This window comes from Mobula hypostoma, chromosome 9 (assembly GCF_963921235.1).
Source record: "Mobula hypostoma chromosome 9, sMobHyp1.1, whole genome shotgun sequence".
NCBI classification, from domain to species: domain Eukaryota; kingdom Metazoa; phylum Chordata; class Chondrichthyes; order Myliobatiformes; family Myliobatidae; genus Mobula; species Mobula hypostoma.
In genome coordinates, this window is record NC_086105.1 from 65,389,458 (window position 1) to 65,417,096 (window position 27,639).

The 27,639-nt window shown below is 44.5% G+C and overlaps 1 protein-coding gene and 1 long non-coding RNA gene across 4 annotated transcripts in view; one reads left to right on the forward strand and one right to left on the reverse strand.

Annotated features, from left to right (window-relative positions):
* Positions 1-27,639, reverse strand: part of pawr (PRKC, apoptosis, WT1, regulator) — a 181,467-nt gene that overhangs the window by 67,939 nt on the left and 85,889 nt on the right. For all 3 annotated transcript variants that reach the window (XM_063058425.1, XM_063058424.1, XM_063058426.1), the window contains exon 3: positions 11,402-11,521. In XM_063058425.1, the coding sequence (XP_062914495.1) occupies positions 11,402-11,521 (120 nt within the window). The remainder of the gene's footprint in view (positions 1-11,401; positions 11,522-27,639) is intronic.
* On the forward strand, positions 1,210-27,316 carry LOC134351777 (uncharacterized). The gene is made up of 4 exons (XR_010019251.1): positions 1,210-7,628; positions 15,084-15,273; positions 17,262-17,383; positions 24,764-27,316. It is a non-coding gene; the product is annotated as an uncharacterized LOC134351777 (long non-coding RNA).

Below are 27,639 nucleotides of genomic sequence, written 5' to 3' on the forward strand. Positions count from 1 at the left end.
TGAAGTGTTATAATAACTGCAATGCTCCCCCCTCCCACACTCTCAGTCCAGTCGCAATTAGTTCAGTCCCTCCTCAGTTCAGGAATGGGCAATAAATGCTGGTATTGCTTCTGACACCAACATCCTTGATGGATACGAGGGCTCAGGGAAGGGGCTCCATAGCTCCATCAATTGGTCAAGTACTTGGATAGAGTCACACAGCATGGAAACTGGCCCATGCCAACCACAACATCCTGCCAGTGAGTCCCAGTTGCCCATATTTGGCTCATTACCCTACAAGTTCTTCCCTTCTATGTACCTACCTTAGTGCCTCTTAAAAGTTGCAGTTATACCCACCTCGACCACTACCTCCAGCAGCTCATTCCAGGCATTCACCGCACTCTGAGGTCTCTTTGAAATCTCTCCCCTATTACCTTGTACCTGGGCCCTTTAGTTTTGGATTCCCCAACCTTGGGGGAAAGACTATGACTGTCTACCTCATCCATACCCATTATGGTTCTATGAACATTTATGAGGTCACCTCTCATTCTCTTGCACTCCAGGGAATAAAAACACAGCCTGGCCAACCCCTCCTAAAATTCAGGGCCTTTAGTCCAGGGAGTGCCCTCATAAATCTCTTCTGCACCCTCTCTGGCTTGACCATGTTTTTCCCACAAAGGGTCACCAAAACTGTACATAATACAGCAAGTACGGTCCCAGGAAAGATTTGGAGGGATATGGGCCAAACGCAGGCAAATGGACTATCTTTGATTGCCATCTGGGACAGGTCAGGCCAAAGGCCTTGCTTCAGTGCTGTCGAGGGAGATTAAAGCATTTTCAGCAATAATGGGGCAAAGGAATTTGAGAACAAAGAAAAATAGCGGAGTTCTTGCAGGGTTGAAGGGAAAAGGGTGAAGATCGTAGATGAACATAAAACGTAGAACACTACAGTACGGTACAGGCCCTTCGGCCCACAATGTTGTGCCAACCTTATAATGTACACTTAGATCAGACTAACCCTTTGCACCTACACAGCCCACAATTTTTCAATCACCCATGTGCCTATCTTCGAGTTTCTTAAGTGTCCCGAACATATCTGGCTCTACCACTGCCCTTGCAGGGTGTTCCATGCACCCACTACTCTGTGTAGGAAATTTACCTCTGACAACGCCCCCCCCCCCCTACTTTCCACTAATCACTTTAGAATAATGCACCTTTTTATTAGCCATTTCCACCCTTGTGAAGTCTCTGGCTATCCAACTCGATCTATCTTTTTTCTCATTTTGTACACCTCCAAGAAGTCATCTGTCATCCTTTTCACTTCTAAGAGAAAAACCTGACCTCACTCAACCTCTCCTCTTAAAATACCCTCTCTCGTCCAGGCAGAATCCTGGTTAATTTCCTCTGCACCCTCTCTGAGGCTTCCCTAGCCTTCATTTAACAAGATGACTAGAACTGAACACTATATTCCAGGTGTGGTCTAACCAGGGTTTTATAGAGCTGCAACATTACTTCGCATCTCTGGAACTCAATCCTGACTAATGAAGGAACCTTCTAAACCACCCTATCAACTTGCACAGCAACCTTGATGTAAAATAAGAGGTGTAAAATAGAGCTGATTATCAATCAGGTACCAATGAATAGGTAAAGAGAAAGGGGGAAACAGATCAGTAAAGATGGGTCCTAGGCTGTACAGTTTTGGATTACGATGGGAACAGTTCTTTTGTTGAAGCCACTCTTGAGACTTGGATTCGTGTTCATTTCTGCTGTGTCATTCAGTGAACTTGATCCAAGTACCTCCCTGCTGGTCCGTGCTCTGGAAGAAATCTCCCAGGAGGTTGGGCATTTGGGTTGCCTTCAGATTAATTTACTAACCAGGACACATGTACAATAGCAATTCCTCGCATTCCAGACACAACCTGGGTGATTTCTTTTAACTCTGTTCTCACCTCCTAGCATCCCAACAACAAGCCACAATGATAGCCTCTAAGATGAAAACCATAACATTCAGAGCAGAATTAGACCATTCAGCCCATCAGGTCAGCTCCGCCATTCCATCATGATTGATTTATTATCCCTCTGAACTCCATTCTCCTGCCTTCTTCCCGCAACCTTTGACATCCTTACTAATGAAGAACCAGTAATGCCCTGGTAAAGATTTTACTGCTAATGTTGTAGGGCATTTCATGTAAAGGTTTTTCTGGAGAAGTAGTGTGTTTTTCTGGCAGTGTTTGGGTTACCGTTAAAGATGATTAGGAATGTTGTTTTCACCAATCAGGAAGGTGGAACTGGGAGAGGGTTCTAGAGGATGCTGGGGGAGAGGTTTTTGTGATGGACTCTGAGGCGGGTGATGTCTTTTTGGCGGGAGATAAAGATAGAAGAAGCTCGAGAGAACCAGCCGTAGGGTTTGATCTGGCAGAAATGCATGATCCAATGAAGCGCCAGAGGGGGAATTCTACAGGGGATCAGTGAATACGAGTTGGTGCCGTGAGTGTATTGGATACAGCCCGGCTTTTGGAAGATTTGCACATTTGACTGTTTAATTATAATGAGCCCTTTTTTATTATTTCCTTTAATAACTCTTTGATTAAGTTTACTTTCATAAATATACTTTCTTTATAATTGTATGTGGTGTATGATCTGTTATTTCTTGCCGATGGGTGATTGGATGGGGTAGTAAATCACATAGCATTCACACAATCCAGGGTTTGGGTGGGTGAGACATCCCAACCTCATGGGTTTGGCAGAACCAAAGTTGTATACACACTAGACAAAAGGGATCTGAGAAAGGAGGCCTTCTCGCCACGGAGTCGAGAGGCTGTTAGCGACGGGCTAACAAGCTGCATTTCTAGACACACCCAGTAAAAAGAGGCTTTGTTGTGGGAGCTATCGTCTCGGATTGAATTCGTTGAATACTTTGTGATTGCTCGAAGAATTGATTAAGTAGTTTCTGTTTAAGCCTGTGTTAAATTATTGTCCAGGAAAGTGATTAAGATACGTGGTCATGGTCGCCACAGGGACTAAGTGTTGGTGTGATTCAAGACTAATGCTTGTGTTCTGAGCGGGGTGGATGTCCGCAGCCCAGGTGAATTGTTGATCAGGGTTTTAAGTCGAGTTGAAGTATTAGGGAAAGTTATGATCATGGAGCAGCAATTTGACTGAATGGCAGACACAGATGTGGTTTTAGTTCAGACTAGTCCATGACGGGAGTCTATCAGCCTGTTACCATTGGGGTCCCGGGAAAGGCAGGACCATGGCCCTCCATACTTTCAGAGCAGAGGGGAGTGTAAGCGAGGATGTCAAATTGGTAGGCGAGTTTCCTGTAGCTGAGGGCAGAGACTTTAAAGACAAGTTGCTCTCACTTCTGCAGAGTGAGGGGAAGGAGTGGTCTGATGTGGGAGTTCTAATGAGTCCTCAAGCGAGAGGTGAAAATTCTTGAGTTGGTATTGGCCTTTAAGTCCCTGGCAGATAAATGGCAAAGTGCACTGGTGGAGAGTCAAAGTTATCGTAGGCTGAGGAGGTTCTTGGGAGTGAAGTCCACCCCTGTTGGGGGAGGGGAATATGAGTCTTGGGCGGAGCAGACATCTCAGATATGGATGAGTGGCAGTGCTCTGATAATATGAAAAGACAGCATCTGGAAGAGAGTCTAACATGTCTGACTGCTGAAGTGGTGAGGTCCTTGAAGGCAGAGTCCTTGAATCCCTTTGCTACTTCTGTGGGCTGCAAACAAATGCTAGAAAGCGTTTTTGGCATGACAGGCAGCCCAGTGGAGTTTATGGTGGGGTTTAAGCGCATGTTCCAGAAGAAAGGAGAGGATCTTTCAGCCAGCATTTTTCGGATAGAGAGAGTCACTTTGCTTGCAGCGTAGAGGGACCATCCAACTGGCTGAGGTGAATCAATTAACGATGCACCAAATGGCGAAGGGTGCACAGTCACGTGATGTGATTGCTTTCAGCCTCCGAATGTCTCACAAGACATTCTCACAATGTCTTCCTCGTTTGTTGAGCTGATCAGAGAAGTAAGGGAGGAGGAAAACGCGATGGAGGAGTGGGAGGCCTCCGTCAGCAGGGCACAGAAACCCGGTAGTAGCTTCCAATGCTGAAGTGACCCCTGATGACCCACAGGCGGGGGTTTTACAGGAGTTTGTGAAAGATTTTTGAGCTGAGATATCCCGGCTGTTATCAGCAGGTGCTGTCACCAAGCATAACAAAGCCGATAGGGAGCCAGACCCCCTGACGGGACACACTAAGCAGAGGGCTGCTATTGAACGGGGTCCCTTGCAAAGGGGAGCGAGCGATATTGTCTGTTACAACTGTGGTGAGGTGGGACATTTCAGATGGGAGTGTGAAAGATGGGAAATCCTTCGGAAAGTGAACCAATGGTTATTTAAACAAAGGGAAATCAGGAAACCTCGGAGTGACCCAGTGAGGGAATGGCCTGGCATCTCCGGGGAGCACATTCCAATCAATGTATCAAGGAAAACACTAAAGTTCAAAATGCTATTCCTGAAGGCTTAGTGGGGCCAAGCTCCAGTGTATCTCTACGGATGAAGGGTATTCATGCTAGAGCCATACTTGACACAGGTTCTCAGGTTACTCTGCTGTACAGATCCTTCAACAACTGGTATTTGACGCTTTTACCACTGACGCCACTCTGCGTGCAAGAGCTCTGGGGCCTTAGCACTAATGACTACCCGTATGATGGTTACTTGTCGTTGAAGCTGGAGTTTTCAGAGGCAGATGTGGGAGTAGCTGAGATCCTTGATATATTAGTGTTAGTTTGTCTGGACCCATTCAAGAAGGGCAAAGCTTCAATTATTGTGGGAACAAATAATCCTATTGTGAGAGCCCCTGAAAGGAGAGAATTGGAGACAGCTTTCCGAAAATCTTGCCCATTCACTCGGTGTTCAGAGCTCTTTTTGAGAAGGTGTAAGCCTACCCTAGGACCTGTTGCTTTTGTCAGCCAAGAGTCTGTCACCCACTGAGCGAAACTACCCACACACAAATTGGAGTTTCCAGCATTGAAGTGGCCTCTAGCAGATAACTTAAGTGATTATCTATATGGTGCCAAACTCGAAGTGAGGATGGACTCCACTGCCTTATATCCTGACCCTGGCGAAATTGGATGCCACAAGCCATCAGTGGTTGGCGGTGTTGTCTGCCTGTGATTTCAACCTGAAGTACCAGCAGGGGAGTCGGAACATTGAGGCAGATGCATTGTCCCGACGTGCAAATGAAGGGCTGGAAGTGGACAGAGAGTGGGAGAGTGTTCCTGCACCTGGAGTTAAAGCAATGTGCCAGTTTCCCGCCATGAGGAACCAGAGGCAAGGTGAGGGCAGGACCGAGCAGTACATCATTTGAAAGCCACTGGTAGTGCTATTCCACAAGCTTATTGCAACCTGACCTGCTCTGAATACGAAGCAGTTGCCTGCGTTGAGTTCTGGGGAAGTGGCTGCCGTTCAGTGAGATGACCCTTGTATAGGCACCGTATGGACAGCTGTTGTGGAAGGGGATACGGCTCGTGCTGAAAAGACGAAACACCCTGCCATACCTCTACTGCTGAGAGAAAGGAACAAACTGGAGTTGAGGAACCAGGTTCTGTACCGGGTCACGTCTCCTCCATTCCCAGTTGATTTTGCCTGAGAAGCATCGGAGGATTGTGTTGGAGTCACTTCATGAAGATTCAAGTCACTTGGGGTTTGACAAGATCTATGGATTGGTCCAGGATCGGTCCTACTGGCCCCGAATGAAGCTGGAGATGGAAGAATACGTAAGTCGTGCGTTCGAAGTACTTGGAGAAAGATGCTGCCTGTGGGCCGTTCCTTTACCTCATTTGCAGAATGTGGGCCACTTGAACTAGTTTGTATGGATTTCCTCTGCATAGAGCCTGATTCCAGAAACACAGCGAACGCCTTGGTTTTTACCGATCACTACACCAGATATGCTCAAGCCTTCCCTACAAAGGATCAGAGGGAGTCTACTGTGGCCTAAGTGTTATGGGAAAAGCATTTTGTTCATTATGGCTTTCCCAGACAGATACACAGCGATCCGGAAGGGATTTTGGGAGTAGGCTCATAAATGAATTTCTGAGCATGATTGGAGTCGAGGAGGTGTATACTGTACCTTATCACCCTCAGGGTGATTCACAGCCCAACAGGCTCAATGGGACATTGCTAGACATGCTTGGAACCCGGGATCTCAGCAAGAAGAACAAATGAAGTCAGCCTATTGGGCACCTGGTTCATTGCTACAACTGTACACAAAATGAAGCTACCGGATAATCGCCATATTGTTTGCTGTTTGAGCACAAAGCAAGATTGACTGCAGACCTCTGTTTTGGGACTGGTGGGAAAGACTTGCCATACAGAAGATTTATCTTCAGTATGTGTTTGACATGAGGACAGAATTATAAAAGGCTTATGAACTAGCAGAGGTCTCTGCTACTAAGCAGAATCAAAGAACTAAGGGAGATATGATCAAACGATTAGGTTCTCCCAGATGATGCCTGGAGACAAGAGTTCTCACAAGGAATGTGGGGCTACCAGGGAAGCAGAAGTTGTCTGACTGCTGGGTGGCCAAGCCTCACGTGGTGGAGATCCAGATGCCAAATGTGCCAGTTTTCTGGGTGAAACCAAAAGACAGGAATGGACCTGTCAAAATTCTCCATCGGAACTACCTTTTACCTCTAGGACAAGAGGTACATGTTGATCCCAAACCTGTTATGGACCCTACACCTAGTAGGAAGACACTGCAGCAACGTAGGAGAACAACAAGACAGTCAGTGGAGGGATTTGAAGGTGACTTAATTGCTGAATGTGTACGGAATCAGAGGATGAGGAAATAGAGGTGTGGTATATGTTACCCTTTGCAAACTCCCCAACAATTGATGAAGAGATTCCCAAACCTCCCCATACTGATGCAAATGTAGTTGGGGGGGAGGGGGACTAGCAGAGGACAGGCAGGCTTGCGGCTAGACAATGAAGGGAAACTGGGCTCCAAAGTAACTGAGGATGAAGCTGAACTCAGTCAGGTGACCGGAGACCTGAGCTGCCAGAAGGCACGAGTAATGGACGGGGGGAGGCCTCTCCACGTACACAGGAAAGATCTCAGTGAGTGTCTGAGACTGAAGTAGTAGATGATAGGGTAAGAAGGTCTCAAAGAGTCAAGAAACCCCTGGAAAGGCTAGGCAATGTCACACTGGGGGAGCAGTGTGTTGTGCCTGTCTCCCAAGTGAGATATGTCACTACCATTTACAAATGGATTGGAGGTCCTGGCATCATGAAATTCTTTTGAAAACTGTGTTACTAATGAGGAGTTGATAAATTTCAAATTCATGAAGAATGTAACACCCTGGTAAAGATTTTGCTGCTAATGTTGTAGGGTATTTCATGTAATGAATGGTTTTCTGTAGAAGCAGTGTGCTCTGCTGGCAGTGTTTGGGTTACCATTAAAGATAAGGGAATGTTGTGTCTTCCAGTCAGGAAGGTTCTAGAGAACGCTGGGGGAGAGGTTTTCGTGATGGACACTGAGGTGAGTCAAGGTCTTTTTCGGCGAGAGATGGAGAGAGAAGCAGCTCGGGAGAACTGGCTGTAGAATTCGATCCAGCAGGAATGCACAATCCAATGGAGCCCAAGAGGGGAAATTCTATCGGTGAATATGAGTTGGTGCAGTGAGTACATCAGATGCAATGGCTTTTGGAAAATTTAAGCTCCACCTGTACACATTCGCCTCTGCCTTCACTCCATCCTCCCACCACCCCACCAGGGATAGGGTTCCTCCTGGCCTCACCTACCACCCCAACAACCACCGCGTCCAGCAAATAATTCTTCATAATTTCCACCATCTCCAATGGGAACACACCACCAAGTACATCTTTCCCACCCCGCTGCTTTCTGCTTTCCACAGGGATTGCTCCCTACATGACTCCCTTGTCCATTCATCCCTCCCCACTGATCTCCCTCCTGGCACTTACCCTTGCAAGCTGAACAAGTGCTACACCTGCCCCTACACCTCTTCCCTCACTATCACTTAGGGCCCCAAACTGTCCTTCCAGGTGAGGTGACACTTCACCTGTGAGACTGTTGGAGCCATCCACTGTATCCAGTCTCTCAGTATGGCCTCCTGTATATCGGTGAGACCCAATGTAGATTAGGAGACTACTTTACCAAGCACCTACACTCCTCCCTCCCCCTTCCTGGTTTCACTTATAACCTTGTGTTTCTTCCTCACAACCCCCACCTTCTAACTCTGACTCCTCACCTTTTTCTCTCCAGTCCAGATTGAAGGGTTTCGGCCCGAAACATCAACAATACTCTTTTCCATAGCTGCTGCCTGGTCTGCTGAGTTCCTCAAGCATTTTGTGTGTGTTACAGAAGAGGAGGTGTTTGCTGTCTTGGGCAAATTAGGGTGGATAAATCCCCAGAGCCTGACAAGTGCAGAAATTGCAGGGGCCCTGGAGAGATATTTAAATCATCCTTAGCGACATGTGAGAAGCTGGAGGATTGAAGGATAACCATTGGTGTTTCGCTGTTTAAGAAAGGCTCTAAAAATAAACCAGGACATTATAGGCCAGTGACCCTGGTTAGTGTGAAAGTTATTGTCAGGTATTCTAAGCGACCAGATATGTGAGTATTTGGATAGACATGGACTGATTAGGGATAGTCAGTGTGGCCTTGTGCATGGTAGGTTGTGTCTAACCAATATTATAGCTTTATGAGGAAGTTGCCAGGAGAGATGATGAAGGCAGGGCAGTGGATGTCGTCTACATGGATTTTAGCAATGCATTTGGAAGGTCCCACATGGGGGTTGATCAAGAAGGTTCAATTGCTTGGCATGCAAGATGAGGTAGTAAATTAGTTTCGACAATAGCTTTGTGGGAGAAGCCAGAGAGTTATAGAAGATGACTGCCTCTCTGACTGGAAGCCTGCGACTAGTGGAGTGCTGCAAGAATCAGTGCTGAGTCCATCAATGTTTGTCATCCGTATAAATGATCTAGATGATAATGTGGTTAATTAGATCCGCAAATTTGCGGATGACACCTAGATTGGGAGTATAGTGGACAGCGAGGAAGACTATTGAGGCTTGCAACAGAGTCTGGACCAGCTGGAAAGATGGGCTGGAAAATGGCAGATGGAACTTAATGCTGATAAGAGCGAGGTGTTGCACTTCAGTAGGACCAACCAAGGTAGATCTTACACAGTGAATGGCAGGGCACTGAGGAGTGCGGTAGAATAAAGAGATCTAGGAATACAGGTGCATAATTCATTGAATATGGCATCACAGGTAGATAGGAAAGAAAGCTTTTGGCACATTGGCTTTCATAAACCAAAGTATTGAGTGCAGAAGATGGGATGTTACATTGAAGTTGTATAAGACATTGGTGAGGCCTAATATGGAGTATTGTGTGCAGTTTTGGTCAACTATCCACAGAAAAGATGTAAATAAGGTTGAATCAGTACAGAGAAAATTTACAACGATGTTGCCAGGTCTGGAGGACCTGAGTTATGTGGAAAGATTGAATACATTAGCACTTTATTCCTTGGAAAGTAGAAAACTGAGAGGAAGTTTAAAAGAGGTACACAAAATTATGAGAGGTATAGATAGGGTAAATGCAAGCAGGCTTTTTCCATTGAGGTTGGGTGGAATTACAACTAGATGTCATGGGTTAAGAGTAAAAGGTGAAAAGTTTAAGGGGAACATGAGTGGAAACTTCTTCACTCAGAGGGTCACGAGAGCGTGGAATGACCGCCAGCGCAAGTGTGCACGCAAATTTGGATAGATCCATGGATGATAGGGCTATAGAGGGCTATGGTACCGAAACTTATTCTGCAGGTTGATGGGAGCAGTCAATGTAAATGGCTAAGCCAACTGGATGGGCCGAGGGGCACGTTTCTGTGCTGTACTTTTCTGTGACTCTATATACATACTTTGAAAATGAATTTACTTTGAACTTTGATCCAGTTTGTACTCCAGGACTGCAAAGACTGAGAAAAACATTTGGGTTAAACATTCTCCCAGTGACCTTTGTCACAGTCTGCTTCCTACATTGGCTCCACTGGAGTGGATTTTGCAAGAAGCAGACACGTGTCTGTACTGAGGAATGGAGACAGACTCCTTCAGTAAAACTTGACCTGCTTCACCACTGCAGGACACACCAAAACACCATGCTCACAAATTATTTTTCAATGTACAGAAAACTGAAGCAATCAGATTCAACAAGCTTGACATCCACAGCGGGTTCCTACGCACACCACGAAGATAATACTCGCTCCACATCCACTCTATATAGACTTTCAATATTCAATAGGTTTCAATGTGATCCCCTCTCATTCTTCCAAACTCCAGCAAGTACAGATCCAGAGCAATCAAACGTTCTTCATATGTTAACCCTTTCATTCCCAGGATCATTCTCGTGTACTCCTCTGGACCCTCAGCAATGCCAGCACATCCTGAAATTAGTCACAATAGCCAAGTTCAGTCTGACCAATGTCTTATAAAGCTTCAGCACGACATTCTTGCTTTTATCCTCTCGAAGTGAATGTTAACATTGCATTCGCTTTCCTTCCTACCATCTCAACCAGCAGATTAACCTTTAAGGAATCCTACACAAGGACTCCCAGTACCTTTACACTTCTGATTTCTGAATTCATTCCCCATTTAGGAAGTAGTCTATGCCTTTAATCCTTCTACCAATACATTTCCCTACACTTGATTCCATTTACCACTTCTTTGTCCATTCTTGAAATTTATCCAATTGTTCATCATAATGTTCATCATAAATGTCTTTCTTGCAATCGCAAGACCCAGTTGGACATTGGCAATACTCTATGTCTGGTTCATTAGTTCATTGGCGAGACTAACAGCAGAGGAACCATGGCCTTGGGTTGTTGCCCTTATGCCACAGTGTCATCTGTTGCAGCCACCCAAGAAAGAAAGCACAGGAGGTGGTGTGGGAGAACAGAGGCATGGTGGACATGCTGGAATCAGTACTGTATTGAGGACTGGCCCCTGCAGGCCAGCTTGCCCATCACGGCTGCTCTCCAGTGTTCGCTCCCTAGATGACAAACTGGATTGCCTTTGTCTGTGGCTGACCTGGTGCGAGATGAAGAACTGCTGTGTGATTGTTCTTTTGGAAACATGGCTCCGGGACAACATCTCATGCACCATCAATCCTCAGGCTAGGCCATGAACTTGAACTTCTGCAGACTTCTCGCTTCCTTATTGTTAAAGAACCAAGAAACCTAACAAAGTTATGCACTCTCAATTATAATCGATAATAAAAATAGAAGATGCTAATATCCAGCACATATCAAAAACTTAAATCAAAATTCTAAAAAGCAAATATGCTAAATGCCACACAAGCTCTTAATGACATGATTATAACAGCATGGAGAGACAGAGTTACAAGCAGGGATTGAGCTTACTGGATATGGGCTGCCTGTGTCCGATGTAATGGACTCATTCAGGATGGTGTTCTGCTGAGTGGTGGCATCCTCTCTCTGGTGCAGCTTCTGTTCTGAAGAGTCATGGTCCTCGTCGGGGCTCTGAAGGAACAACAACACAGAGGCTTTAGGAATGATCCTTTCTCCCAGCAGAGTTCCCCAACACAGGGAGCAGTAATGCGGAGAGATGAATGAATGTTTTCTGACCTTGAGAAACTTGGTGTCACATCAACACAAGCTTCCAAGGATCCACCATTCCAACCCCACCTCCCCTGATGTTGCCTGACTCCAGCACCTCAGTTCTCCAGCTCAGTTCATCATCTCCACTAACTCTGGACTTGGCTACAAAACCTGGTCCTAACCAATCTCCCTCATTCTGTCCTCCATAAACTGGAGGCTAAGCAAAGTGCTGCCTATCCTTCCGACTCCAAACAAGCCCAGATTGCCCATTGAGCTCACAATGGCTCCTGATTAAGCACCCTATATTTTATAAACCCACCTCTCCCATCACTGCAATCTCCTCTAGCCCTACAAGCATGACGTATCAGTGTTGCTCTAATTCTGTCTTCCTGTACTTCACTGAATTTAACCATTCCACCACTGGTGATCATATCTTCTGCTATCTGGACCATGTATACTATACTCTAAATGTCCCTCCCAACAACTCTTTCTCCTCTGTGGAAGCACTATGCCCAAGTACTTGCTCATCAACCCCAATATTTCCCCTACTTCATTAACTTTTCTCTGTTCGTCACTTCTTTTCATCCTCTTAATCCTCTCAGTGCTTTGCATCAGGAACCAGTTTCAGGAACAATTATTACCCTTTAACCATCTGGCTCCTGAACTGGCATGGATAACTTCACTCACCATGACTAAACTGATTCCATAACCTATGCACTCACTCTCAAGGACTCTACAAATCATGTTCTCAGTATTATTTATTTATTGTTATGTTTTTAATTTCACAGTTTGCCTTCTTTTACACATTGGTTGTTTGTCTTTGTGTTTAGTTTTTCATTGATTCCATTGTATTTCTTTGTTCCACTGTGAATGCCTGCAAGAAAATGAATCTCAGGGTAGCATACGGTGACATATACATCCTGTGATAATAAATTTACTTTGCATTCTCAAGTCTAATAGTATTGTTGAGGGTGCCTGTCACCCTGACCACTCTCTTTTCCCTCTTGGAGAAGATACAAGTGTTTGAAGACCTGGACAACCAGATTCAGGAAACAACATCTTTGCCACTGCTGAATCCATTATCTTTTTCACCACCCCTTCCTGGTGGTGCTGGCACATTCTCGAATCCTTGAATTCTACATCTTCCGTTATTGTCACATTTCCTTTTTGCATTATTTCAGCCTCCAACTTGACAGCATAAACATCAATTTTTTTCTAACTTCCAGCAATTTCTCCTCACCTACCCCTTTCTCTGTTTATCTATTCCCCATTCCAGCTCCCCTCTCTACCCTTCTCTTTTCCTTACCTGCCCATTACTTGGTTTTCCATAGATCACTGCACTCCCCCATCAGATCCCTGCTTCTTCAGCCCTTTACCTCTTCCACCTATCCCTTCCCAGCTTCTTACTTCCTCCTCTTACTCAACCAATCACCTTCTCCCTCAACTAGTTTCACCTGTCAACTTGTACTCCCCTGCTTCCCCTCATCTTATTTTGGCTTCTGCCCCCTTCCTTTCCAGCCCCGTTGAAGGGTCTTGGCCCAAAACACTTACTGTTTATTCCCCTCCATTGATGCTGCCTGATCTGCTGAATTCTTTCAGCATTTTGTGTGTTGCATACAATGCATTAAGAAATGCTACAAGGGGCACAGGTACGGAGTCTTTTCCCAGTGTTGAGGAATCAAGAACTAGAGGGCATAGGTATAGGGTGAGAGGGGAGAGATTTAATAGAAATCTGAGGGGAAACCTTTTCACCCACAGGGTGATCTGTATTAGAAACGAGCTGCCAGAGGAACCTGTTGAGGCAGATACTTTAACAACACGTAAAAGGCATTTGGACAGGTACATGGACAGAAAAGGTAGACCATAGAACACTACAGCACAGCCCAGGTCCCTCGGCCCAACAACGTTCTGCCACCTTTTAACCTACTCCAAATCAATCGATCCCTTCCCTCCTACATAGCCCATAACCCTCAATTTTTCTTACATCCCTGTGCCTATCTAAGAGACTCTTACACATCCCTAATGTATCAGCCTCTAGCACCACCCAACAGCGTGCTCCTTGCACTTAGCACTCACTCCGTGTAAAAATAAACTACCTCTAGGCAGTGTCAAGGATTAACTTTATTCACCATGTACATTTACAAGTACCAGGAATTTGTTGAGGTGCATTGGCATGACATTCAACAATTATAAAGAGTTATATGAAATACAAAGTTAGAGCTTTACTCTAATATAAAGTTAAAGTACGGATATAGAATAACACGCGTAAAAAAAAACTACCTTTTCGGCAGCGTCAAGGATCAACTTTATTTACCATGTACATTTACAAGTACCAGGAATTTGTTGAGGTGCATTGGCACGACATTCAACAATTATAAAGTTATATAAAATACAAAGTTAGAGCTTTACTCTAATATAAAGTTAAAGTACAGATATAGAATAAAATGTGCATAAATACATAAATATCAGCATGTTGGACGAGGCAGCATTACCTCAAATGAGAATCTTAGTGGCTGAAGAGCCTGCTTCCAAGCTGTATCACTACCTTACTCTTTGTATATTCTGCTGTTTTGTGCTTGCCACTGTATTTACCACCACCACGTCTACTGTTTACTCTGTGAGTTTCATAGGAGCAAGGAAGTGCGCCCTGAATGACAATAAACTAATCTGTATCTGGAAACAGGTGCCTGTTGAGGCCCAGCCCCCACCTTCTGAGGAAACGCTCCTGGTTTGCAGACATTAAACACCAGTAGGGCGAGGCCAATACGCAGGAATGCAGACAATGCCAGTGCTCTTCCATTCTCCACTCCTCCACAATTCCATACATTGTGGGGATAAAATGGATGCTTTATACAGTTAACACAGCTGGCTTTTGTAGCATTACAATGGGCAAACATGCAGAAGAGGCTACCCCACCTAATCCCACTACCCACCTCTCGCTCCACAGCCATGCATACAGCAGTTCTTCCAGGACATTTAAACACGGTGAGATTCTGTCTCCATCACTCTCTGAGACAAGTTCAGAACCTCTCCACTGTTTATTTATTTAGAAATACAGCCCCTTTTGGTCCAACGAGGCCCCACTGCCTGCACAATCATACCTATGCAGAATGCAGACTACCGAGTCAGAGTTAAAGACATGCCCTCTTCTCATTACTATCATCAGGAAGGAGGTACAGGAGTCTGAAGATACACACTCAACATTTTAGGACCAGCTTCTCTCCACCTTCAGATTTCTGAATAGTCCATGAACACCACCTCACCAATTTTGCTCTCTTTTTGCACTAGTTATTTTTTTATAATTTCTTGTTGTAACTTATAGTAATTTTAACGTATTGCACTATCCTGCTGCAAAACAACAAATTTCATGACATTGGTCAGTGATAACCAACCTGATTCTGAGAAAGTACAGTGTGGGCAGGTAATGGAGCGCAAGATCGTAACAAGGTGGGTTGGAAGGTCAATAATCCATCTTGTGGTACAGGTGGGGTCTTTGATTATGCTGGCTGCTTTCCCGAGACAGTGAGAAGTAAAGAAGTCCACGGAAAAGAAGCTCATTTCCAAGAAGTGCTGAGCCATGACCACAACTCTCTGCGGCTTCCTGCTGTCGTGGGCAGAGCAGTTACCATGCTGCACCAGGATAGGATGCATCCTATGGCACATCGATAAAACTGGTGAGCGTCAAATGATACATGCTGAATTTCTTTAGCCTCCTGAAATTTCTTTAGCCCCAAACTTAACAGCATCGGTATTGCAAGGGAGCAGAGGGAAGTCCTATCGTGCTCTTCTATAGAATGGTGGCATAGAATTTTCAGCATCCATCAGAGGGTAGACCTCACCATGATTGTCACCCTCATCTTACTGATGAACGACCAACATCAGAGGCATGGTTACTGCTCAGGATGGACTTGCCCGTGTTGGATCCGGAGCCCAAGTGGGGTGAATGGATCTGGGTTGGTCAAAAAGCAGAATGGGACTAGGAGGTTAGAAACTCTCTCCTGGGAGAAGGTAGGAGAATGGGGTTGAGTGGGATAATAAATCAGCCACGATGGAATGGTGGAGCAGACTCGATGGGCCGAATGGCCTAATTCTACTCTTATGTCTTGAGGTATGTTCCAACCTTCCTCAACTGTTCACCCTGTCCAAACAGTTAGTTTACCACATTCCCTGAACATTAATACCACAAAAATGTGGTCAAGAAGCAGAAACTCTACAAAAATTCCATCCTAACGACAGTAAATAAAGCAGTGACCCAATCACTTAATGTCTGACCCAAATTCTTCAGATATTTCTCAACATTCTGAACAACACTGCAGCAAAAAGGAACGCTTTCATAATTCTAATTCTCTCCGTGGGCTAATCATTTTGTGAATCTGTAGCTTGCTAACAGTCCCATTAAGGGCCTTAGGATATTCCATTGTATTAGGGTCAGATAACAAATGTAAGATAATGTGTGCCAGTTCCAATAAAATTTATCTAGAAGGTGACACTATTTCTCAAAAAGTTTTGATTGTACAACAGTACAGCACAGGAACAGGCCCTTTGGGGTTCATGATGTTGTGCCAGACCCTAAACTGATCCCTCCTGCCTACACATGGTCCATATCCCTCCATTCACTGCACATCTATGTGCCTGTCTAACAGCTTCTTAAATGCCTCTATTGTATCGACCCCCACTATCATAAACACAAGAAATTCTGCAGATGCTGGAAATCCAGAGCTAACACACAAAATGCTAGAGGAACTCAGCAGGTCAGGCATCATCTATGGATGAGAATAAACAGTTGATGTTCCAGGGCAAAGACCCTTCATCAGGATAGACTTCACCGTTAATATCACCCTTGGGCCAGAATGGTCTCGGCCCAAAATGTTGACTGTTGATTCCCCTCCACAGACACTGCCTGACCTGCTGAGTTCCTCCATCATCACCGAGGCACCTCCACCTGATAACGAGGACACGTAGTGGGAGAATGGAGGGCTGTGGTGAGAATGAAGAGGTGACAGAGGCTGAAGTAGTGGCAGTCACAGAACATAGAACAGTACAATACAAGTACAGTCCCTTCGGCCCACAATGCTGTGCTAACTTAGTATTCAATACTGAACTAAACTAATCCCTTCTGCCAACACCATGTCCATATCCTTCCACTTCCTGCACATTCATGTGCCTGTCAAAGAGCCCATCCCTATTGAATCTGCCTCCACCCAGTGCCCAACACTCTGCATACAAAAACATCTCCTTTGAACTTTCGCCCTCTCACCTTTAACGGCGACTGTCTAGTATCAGACATTTCGATTCTGGATAAAAGATACCCACTGGAGTTGAACAGCAAGCCACACATTTTGGGGCAATTAGAGATAGTGTACCACCCCAGGGGGCCACATGTGTGGCAATGGTGCCAGAGGTTTTAAGAAGTGTAACTGAACACTACTTAACACATTGTCTACAAAGGCAAGAATGAAAAAGCATTGCACAGTTTATTCTTGTAATTTTTTTTGAATTATGGATTTATTTTGGTTAAAAATTAAATTAGAGATGGACAAAGTGCTCAGCATGCCATTAATATCATAAAAAAGCCAATTCCAGTGATTAATAGCATTTAGAATGTACTTGATGCCAGTCCTAATCAAGGCAAAAAACATCGACTCTTTATTCCTCTCCATAGATGTTGCCTGACCTGCAAAGTTCCTCCAGCATTTTGTGTATGTCGCTCTGGATTTCCAGCATCTGCAAGATCTCGTGTTTAAAGCTTACTTGGTCAGGTACATGATGGGAAAGGTTTAGAAGGTAAGGCCAAACACAGGCAAATGGGACTAGCTTGGATGGGTCATCGTGAGCCGAAGATCCTGTTTCCATGCTGTAAGACTCTATGATTGAATATTAACTCTGTAGACAGTTCTGAGGTTCATTATCATCTCCAAAAGACAGTCCATTTGCTGTATCCCATCTCCTTTGAAACTGACAGGAATATCAATATTCTTTTTTTCTGCTTCAGGCGAAACCGCGGCCACAACTTCATGTCCTCAGGAGGCACAGAAACCAAAGCTCCATATTGGCTGCTAATTAGTTTGTTTCACAAGTCGGCAAGTCTCTGCACTGTAGCCAACTTCTCTGCTCAGTGAAGCAGTGGAGGCCACCCCAGTAAACATATTTAAGACAAGGTTGGATAGATTTTTGCATAGCAGGGGAATTGAAAGTTATGGGGAAAAGGCAGGTAGGTGGAGATGAGTCCATGGCCAGATCAGTCATGATCTTATTGAATGGTGGTGCAGGCTCGATGGGTCAGATGGCCTACTCCTGCTCCTATTTCTTATTATGAGTCAGAACAACCACCTACACAATTTATTCCAGGCTGCCTCCCCTAAATATTTGCTAGAGTCCTGATGTATCACCAAAGTCTCTAGCAAATTTGTAGAGATGTACTGTGGAGAGCATCCTAACTGGTTACATCACCATTTGGTATGGAGAGGCCACTGCACAGGATCCGAAAAAGCTGCAGAGGTTTGTAAACTCAACCAACTCCATCATGGGTGTGACCTCCCTCCCCCACCATCGAGGACATCTTCAAAAAGAGATGCCTCGAAATGGCAGCATCCATCATTATGGACCCCATCACCCAGAGCACGCGCTCTCCTCATTCATACCATCGAGGAGGTACAGAAGCCTGAAGACTGACACTCAACATTTTAGGAAGCTTCTTTCCCTATGCCACCAGATTTCTGAACAGTCCATGAACATTACCTCATTAGATTTTGCTCTCTTTTTGCACTATTTATTTAATGTTTTTTATATATATATATATATATATATATATTTCTTATTGTAACTTATAGCATATTTTATGTCCTGCACTGTGCTGCTGTTGCAAAACAACAAATTTCACGACATTTGTCAGTCTATAATCTCCTCCAGGTCAACACCATTCTGCCATTCTCCAGCTTTTTGCCTCTTGTGGCTCATGGACTGACTTCAGTCCAGCCCTAGTTTCAGTTGCAAAATTACCCCCCGAAACTTCCCTGAGTTAGGGCATTTCTCTTTGGAGTGAAGCAGAATGAGAGATGTTTTGTTAGAGCCTACTGATAAGAGACATAGGTAGAATGGACAGCCAGCCAGAGACTTTTTCCCTAGGGTGGTCTAATTTTAAAGTGCTGGGAGGAAAGTATGGGATGTTAGATCACGAACAAAAGAAAATCTGCAGATGTTGGAAATCCAAGCAACACTCACAATATACTGGAAGAACTCTGCAGGCCAGGCAGCATCTATGGAAAAGAGTACAGTCAACATTTGGACCAAGACCCTTCAGCAGGAAGGGTGCTGATGAAGGGTCTCTGCCCAAAACGTCGACTGCACTCTTTTCCATTGATCTGCCCAGCCTGCAGAGTTCCTCCAGGATCTTAGGGATGTCAGATGTTGGTCTTTTACATAGAGAGTGGTGATAGAGGCAGATATATTAGGGATATTTAGGAGACTGCAAGACAGGCACACAGAGGGTTATGTAGGAGGGAAGGCTTAGATTACTTAGAGTACGTTAAGGGTCAGCACAACATTGTGGGCTGAAGGGCCTGGACTGTGCTGTTCTATGGTTTGGTGATGCACCCTGTTCATGCAGAAGAGATCTGAAAGCAAATGTACAGGATTCAATAGGAGAATCATCCTCCAGATAGGCCAGACAGGAGTGAGCTGAGGAGAAATTTCCTCGCCCCTCAAGAAATCGCATAACTTGGGAATTCTCTACCCAGAGAACTTTTGATGTTTACTCCGCTGAATGCAAAATAGAGATTTATAATTCGGGACAGGAGAATAGAAGAGAACATTGGCACCGAGATAAAATATCAAGCACAAAACAATCAATGATAAACATTCTGATTATGTAAACTTACTGGGCCCATACACTGCATACGAACAGAGGAAAACCAAGAAGCAACATTCACCCTTTCTCCACTGAAGGAAGGTGGAAAGCAGATGCTTGGTGGATGATACTCACAAAGACGGGGCATTCAGAGGGCACTGCTTCTTTCATTCATTTGGGCCTAACTGGGTGGCAGAACCACAGTAATGGTGCCATGGTGATGTAGCGGTTAGCGCGACGGTATTACAGCTTGGGGCGTTTCAGAGTTCAAATCCGGCACCACTCTGTAAGGAGCCTCTGTATCTCCTCCCTGTGGAGGTCCTGGGTTTTCTCCGGGTGCTCCGGTTTCCTCCCACAGTCCAAAAAATGTACAAGGTAGTTTAACTGGTCGTTGTAAATTGTCCCGTAATTAGGTTCGGGTTAATCAGAGATGTGGAGTTGCTGTGTCTGCGTGGCTCAAAGGGCCACGCAGACACTAAATAAAGCCTCACATCCTCAAGAGGCACAGAAGCTAAAGGTCCACACTTGCTAATTGTTTTGTTTCACAAATTAGCAGCAGTGCTGAGTATATTCTGAACAGCCACCTGCTCAATTCATTCCACGTTGCCTCTGTTCCCTCCTCCACCCCGCCTACTCATATTGATCACTGCTGTGGGATTATTGACTACAGAAGGAAGAAGCTGGAGGTCCATGAGAAAGTCCTCTTTCGGGGATCAGAGGTGGAGAGGGTTAGTAACTTCGAATGCCTTGCGACCAGCACATAGGCACCATCATAAAGGCACAACAGTACCTCTACTTCTCACGTTTGCGTATAGATTCAGCTTATTACCAAAATCTTTGACAAACTTCAATAGATGCACATTATCCTTACAGTTTGCATCGCAGCCTGGTACGGAAACACCAATGCCCAGGAATGGAAAAGCCTAGAAATAGTGGTGAATAAAGTTCTCCCATGAGCACACCTACAAGGAGCGCTGCCCCCAAGAAAACAGCATCCATCATCAAGGACCTCCACCATCCAGGCCATTCTCTCCTCTCCCTGCTGGCATTGGGAAGGAGGCACAGGAGCCTTAGATCCCACACCACCAGATTCGGGAACAGTTATTACCTTCAACAATCACTGAGCCAGAGTGGATAACTTCACTCACCAAAACTCTGAACCGATTCCACAACCAATGGACTCACTTTCAAGGACTCTGCAACTCCTGTTCTCAGTATTATTTGTTTGTTTATGTACTTATTTTTATTGGCACAGTTTGTCTCCTTTTACACAATGGTTGTTTGTCAGTGCTTGTGTGTAGTTTTTCATTGATTCTATTGTATCTCTTTGTTCTACTGTGAACGCCTGCAAGAAAATGAATCTTAAGGGGGTATATGGTGACATACATGTGCTTTGACATTGAACTTTGAGTGTGTATGCCGGAAGGGATGTACTGCCTCCTCTTATTGTGTGGCCACTATCACTCACATGTTGCAATTGATTTTCAGATACAAAGTGACATCAAGTCCATAAAGACTGGCCATTCAGCCCAATTAAGGTTTAAAAACAGCTACTTCCCTTCAACCATTCACTTCTTGAACCAAATCACTAGAGTTTAGACACACTAGGCCTGCTTTGATCACTTTGCACCAAAATAGACTTTAGAAATTACCAGAAGTTAGAGAAATTGACATTTATACCATCAGATTGGAGGCAATCAAGACAGAATATGAAGTGTTGCTCCTCCAACCTGAGAGTGGCTTCATCGTGACCATAGAGGAGGCCACAGACTGACATCACAATGGGAATGGGAAGTAGAATTAAAATGGGTAGCCATCAGGAAGTCCTGCCTTTTGTGGCAGACGAAGCAAAGGGGAGTTGGGAAATTCCTTTAGACAGATGCTGCCTGACCTGCTGAGTTCCTCCAGCATTGTGTGTGTGATGCTCAGAGATTCTGCAGATGCTGGAAATCTTGAGGAATTCCGGACAAATTGCTGGAGGAATTCAGTCCTGATAAAAAGGGTCTTGGCACGAAATGTCGACTGTTCATTTCCCTCCATAGATGCTGCCTTACCAGCTGAGTTCCTCCAGCATTCTGTGTGTGTTCATTCCCCTGGATTTCCAGCAACTGCAGAATCTCTTGTGTTAAGGTTGCCTTCTACTGTGCATCAATAAAAATTGGTAGCCAAAACAGGGAATGGAAAAAGAGAGAAAGGGGAGGGAAGAGGATTGAATTTGCCAACTTGCCCCAGATCCCATAGGCCCTAACCTTTTTAATCAGTCCTGAAAAAAGGATCTTGAGCTGAAACATCGACTGTTTATTCTCCTCCATAGAAGCTGCCTGACCTGCTGAGTTCCTCCAGCATTTTGTGTGTGTTGTAAAGTGTTGTGATCCAGATGATGATTATTCCTTAACTAATGTTGGCAGCCAGTCAGCCGGACAGCCACACCCATTCAACATCGGACAAGGGCTTTGAGAGCGTGGGCGAGACTTGCCTACTAACCAGACAGGATTACTGTACACTGATGAATGAAGGAATTGCAACTCATGGACCCGACAGTAACACATAAAGCTGAGAGCCCAGCAGTTCAATGTTTACAGGGCACCAGAGGAAGTATCTTTCAAGTACTTAATAATGGTATGAAGAATCAACTTTACACTACATAAACATAGTCTGGCATCTCATTTCATTCCATTAATCACCAAAGAAAATACTGGCTGAGAATTTTTTTTATATACAAAGAATCTCAGTCGCCTTGTGCAAACAAGTTTAGTCACCTTTCCCCATCAAGCAGCTCTGTTTATCAGATATCTGCATTTAGTTCAACATTTTGTCTCACAGACAATGCCTCTGTTTGGAAAGACTCAAACACAGCCATCTCTGTGCTGTAAGACCATAAGATATAGGTGCAGAACTGGGCCATTCAGCCGACTATTCTGCTCCACCATTCAATCATGGCTGACTCATTATCCCTCTCAACCCCATTCTCTGGCCTTCTCCCTGTATCTTTAACACCCTGACTAGTAACCTCCACTTTAACTATACCCAATGACTTGGCCTCCACAACCATCCAAGACAATGAATTCCACAGATTCATCACCCTTTGGTTAAAGAAATTCGTCCTTGTCTCTGCTCTTGCAAGAGAGGTGTTACTTTCATCTGGAATGGTCACATGACATTTTATTGTCTTATAGAGAGAAACAGTACCATAATAGGTCCTTCTGACGCAACGAGCCCCTGCTGCCCAGTTACACCGATGTGACCAATTAATCTGCTAACCCGGTCAAGATGGCACTGAGCTGTGATCAGACGCAAGTTGTTTTATTAGGTCCATGGGGATGGTTTCTAATTTTATTTTATTTAGAGATACAACAGGAAATCGGCCCATCCACCCCAGCAAGCCTCACCCCGCCTATTTTAACCCCAGCCGAACCACAGGAAGATTTACAATGACCAATTAACCTATTAAGCAGTACATCTTAGGAACGTGGGAGGAAACTAGAGAACTTAGTGGAAACACAGCTTTCACAGGAAGAATGTACAAACTTCTTACGGACCATATCAGAATTGAACTCTGAACTCTGACACACCCCCTGCGGCACCTGTTTTGGAGACAGAGGGACATTAAGGACGTTGTTAAGTTTAAGGACAGGGATGTGGGGGGAGTCAGCGGTCAGACCGGAGTCTAGGCTTTCGCTCTGCATTTGAGGGCCAACGGTGGGGTACAAAGGACATCTATGGTCAAATGTCAGGCCAGAAGACCTGCAAGGACATTGTCTGGTGGCCCTCCAGATCTGTGAATTCCAGTTTCAAGGTTCCCATGTGGGTAGGAGGCGCGAGGGCCTGACCACGCACCCCCCCCCCCACAACCCTGGGGTCTGGAGTTCATGGTCCTAATGATTGAACAGTCTGGGGGTCGAGGCCTGGAGTTCCTGGTCCTCATTTGTTAACATCTGAGAAGTCCTATTGTCTGAAATCAAAACCCAAAGGTCAACCAGAAGCCCAGAGGTCAAGGCTTGATGAAATTCTTAGGTTGGTTTGGTTGTTAACGTAAACGATATATTTCACTGTATGCTTCGATGTATACGTAATAAATGAATCCAAATCTGTATGTTTTTAAAATATGGGAGGAAACCAGAGCAGCCAGAAGAAATCCATGCAATCACGGGGAGAACATACAATGTCCTTATAGGACAGCGGCAGAACTGAACCGGGGTCACTGGCACTGTGATAGCATTATGTTAACCACTACATTACCCTGCCTCCCTTAAAGAAACTCCTGTAAGTTATTTACTAGAGATTGCAAGAGTTATACAGCACAGAAACCGACCATTCATCCATACCAACCAAGAATCACATTTAATCTAATTCAGTTTGCCTGCCTTTGGCCCATATCCCTCCAAGGCAGGTACCATGCATCTTCTAAGGTACATGGAGGGATGGGGCTTGGAGGAATATGGGCCAAATGACAGAAATTGTACCTAGCTAGGTGGACAATGTGGGGGGGGGGCATGGACCTATTGGGCCGAAGGGCCTGTACTGTGCTGTAATGTCCTACTTATAACAAAGTGGGAGTGGCAAAGTTTTAGCAGTACTCCAATTTTCAAAATATAATACATGTTTATTAAATAGGCAAGAGTTGGAATATTGGACAGCAGAATTTTGAATGAGTTGGTTTGCGTTGATAACACTGAACTAAACACTGAATTATCCAACAACTTATGGACTCATCTTTCAAGGACTCTATAACTCAGGTTCTCAACATTATTTATTACTATTATCTTAATTGCACAGTTTGTTTTATTGTGCACATTGTTTGCGTGTCTTTACTAGTTTGCATTTCTTTGTATCTACTGTGAATGACCACAAGAAAGGGTTGTATATGGTGACTTATACAGCATGTACTTTGATCATAAATTTACTTTGTACTTTGAAACAAAGCCAACCAGAACTAGCCAAATGTTCTCCAAGATTAATTATCTGGTCGGCACCTGAGGATGGTCCCATGTAGGGCTGTGACACTGTAGGCGGCGTGGCAGTGCAACACTTTACGGTGCCAGTGATCAGAGTTCAATTCCCACAGCTATTTGTAAGGAGTCTGTATGTTCTCCCTGAGACCGTAAGGGTGCTCCAGTTTCCTCCCACATTCCAAAAAACATATGGAATAGTAAGGGTTAGTAAGTTCTGGTATGCCATGTTGCTGGGGGAACATGGCAACATTTGTGGGCTGCGCCCAGCACGGATTCATATTGTGTTGGTTGTCGATGCAAACGATGCATTTTACTGCATGTTTCAATGCACCTTCGACAAATAAAGCTAATCTTGATTTATTACAGCTAGCAGCTATATTTCATGACGAGTTCGTATGTCAACAAAGATTCCAGCAAATTTCTACAGATACACCAAGGAGAGCTTTCTAACTGGGGTGTTGCATCACTGTGCCAATGCACAAGAACAGAAAAAGCTACAGAGTGTTGTAAGCTCAGCCAGCTCCATCACAGGCACTAGCCTCTCCACTGTCGAGGACACGGTCAAAAGAGCAATGCTTCAGGAAGGCAGCATCCATCATGAAGGACCCCGACCATCCAGGATATGCCCTCTTCTCATCAGAGCCTGAAGACACACACTCAACATTTTATGAACTGCTTCTTCCCTTCTGCCATCAGATTTCTGAATGGTCCATGAATCCATAAACATTACCTCACTGTAGTTGCATGACATAATTATATATTTTTATTGTAATTTATAGTATATCTTATATATTGCATTGTACTGCTCCATAAAGCAACAAATTTCATGACATATATCAGTGATAATAAACCTGATTCTTAACCTTATTTTACAGTGGCTTACTGACAAAAGCTCCCAAAATCCAGATCCAAGCCCCTGATGACATTTCCTGCAATGTGGCAGAACTGGTTTTTCATTCAATTCTTCCCTAAGGCTCACAGAGTGCTCACAAAACTCTGTTTTAGCGCCTGACCTCCATCTGGCACTCTTAATCATGAGCTCACTGCTTGACAAATATTAGAACTCTTCATGGAAGAACTAGTAGACAGAATGCATTCGAATATGCAGAAGACATTTAATGTCACCAAAACAGAAGAGCTGGTCACCAACTTTAGGATGAGGTCAGTGCACACGCCTGTTTACATCAACGATGCAGAGGTTGACAGGGCTGGGATTTTCAAGTTCCTGGGCCAGTAGCCTATCCTGGTCCAACCATACTCAAGAAAGCTCAGCAAACCCTCTACTTCCTCAGGAGGCTAAAGGAATTTGGCACGTATCTACCTATTTTTACTGATGCAGCATAAAAAAACATCCTATCTCAATGCATCACGGCATCGAATGGCAACTGCTCTGACCATGACCACTCTGAAATTTCACGTTATTGTTTTTACCTACACTGCAATTTCTCTGTAGCTGGTGCATTTTATGCTGCATCTGCTATTGTTCTAGCTCAACGCACCATGTAATGATAGGTCTGCATGAGCAATATGCAAGACAAGATTTTCATTGGACCTCTGTACATGTGACAATAATAAACCAATTCCAATCCAGAACTGAGATATCAAGATGTCTTTATACAAAACACAAAATTAACATGCTCGTACTCCAATCCAGAACCGAGGGATCGCGTCTTGGCACAGAACACAATTATTAGCATGCTGAAACGCTAAGCAATTAGGAAGCTTAATAGAACATTGGCCTTTATTACAATTGGGTGAAGTAAAAAGATGGAGCTAGTCAAGCTAAAACTGCAGTGGAGAGACCACACCTACATTGCTGTTTCTTGATCTGGTCTCTTTAGAACATAAAACACTACAGCACAGTACAGGTCCTTTGGCCCATGATGTTGTGCCAACCTTTTAACCTCCTCAAAGATCAATCTAATGCTTCCCTCCTACATAGCCCTCCATTTTTCTATCATCTATTTGTCTACCTAAGAGTCTCTTCAAAATCCATAATGTATCTGCTTCTACCATCACCCCGGCAGAGTGTTCCACACACTCACCACTCTCTCGGTGTAAAAAAAACTTACCTCTGACATCCCCCCCTATACTTTCCTCCAATCACCTTAAAATTATGTGTTCACAATTTTGCCATGGTTGCTCTGGGAAAAGACGCTGGCTGTCCTTAGGTATAAAGGGATTACTTGGATTGGATACAGTTCAGGGAAAATTCAGAGTGTTGACAGGATGTTCAATGAAGGAGATGTCTGAAGGAGAAACACAGAGACGGCTGATGTGACCTCACTGAAGTTTGAAGGAAAGAGAGGCTACCTTATTGTAACACAAGAGTCAAGCCGGATGCTGAGAGAATGTTGCCCCTATTGAAAGCATGTAGAATTGGAAGGGCATAGTTTCAGTCCATTTCACACAGACACAAGGAGGAATTTCTCTCCTCAAATCAAGAGACTTTGCAGTCCTTTATCCCAGACAGCTAGGGGGTGGAATCATGGAATACGTTCAGGGTAGGGACATGTGGATATTTGGTCTACAGAGGAGGCAAGTGATATGAAAGTGGAACTGAAGCAAAGTTCAACTCTGCCATATTCTTACTGAATAGCACCCCAGCCCTACTCACACTCCTGGTCTTTATGCTCCATGTTCATTACCATGGTGGGAATAGTTTTGTGCATTGTAATCTCTGCATTTAAACAGCACATTCTTTTCTTTCTAACAAAGTTGCTGGCACACACTGCAAACTCAGGCCTGAGACACTAAACCACCATCATCCCACCTGTAAAACAGCACAATTATACCAAGCATTTCACAGGACCATTAAAAAACAATAACTTACTTTTGGAAATACAAGTAGTGCCTCGTTGACTGTGGGGTTATATAGATGCAAGTATTTATATTCATGAGGATAGGACACATTACATTACTCTAAATGAGCTAGCAGCACCAAGCTAGGCTGAATGGCCTTCTGTGTCATTCTCTGAGGCACTTGCATTGTATGTCAGTAACTCAACACCACTCAGTAACTAAGGGTGTACCTCACCAAGGGATCTGCAGTGGAAAGGGTGAGCAGCTTCAAGGTCCTGGGTGATGGTATCTCAGAGGATCTATCCTATGCCCAACCTATTGCTGCAATCACCAAGAAGAGGCTCTACTTCATTACGAGCTTAAGGAAGTTTGGTACGTCTCCAAAGACTCGAGCAAGTTTCTACAGGTGTACTGTGGAGAGAATGCTGACTCGTTGCATC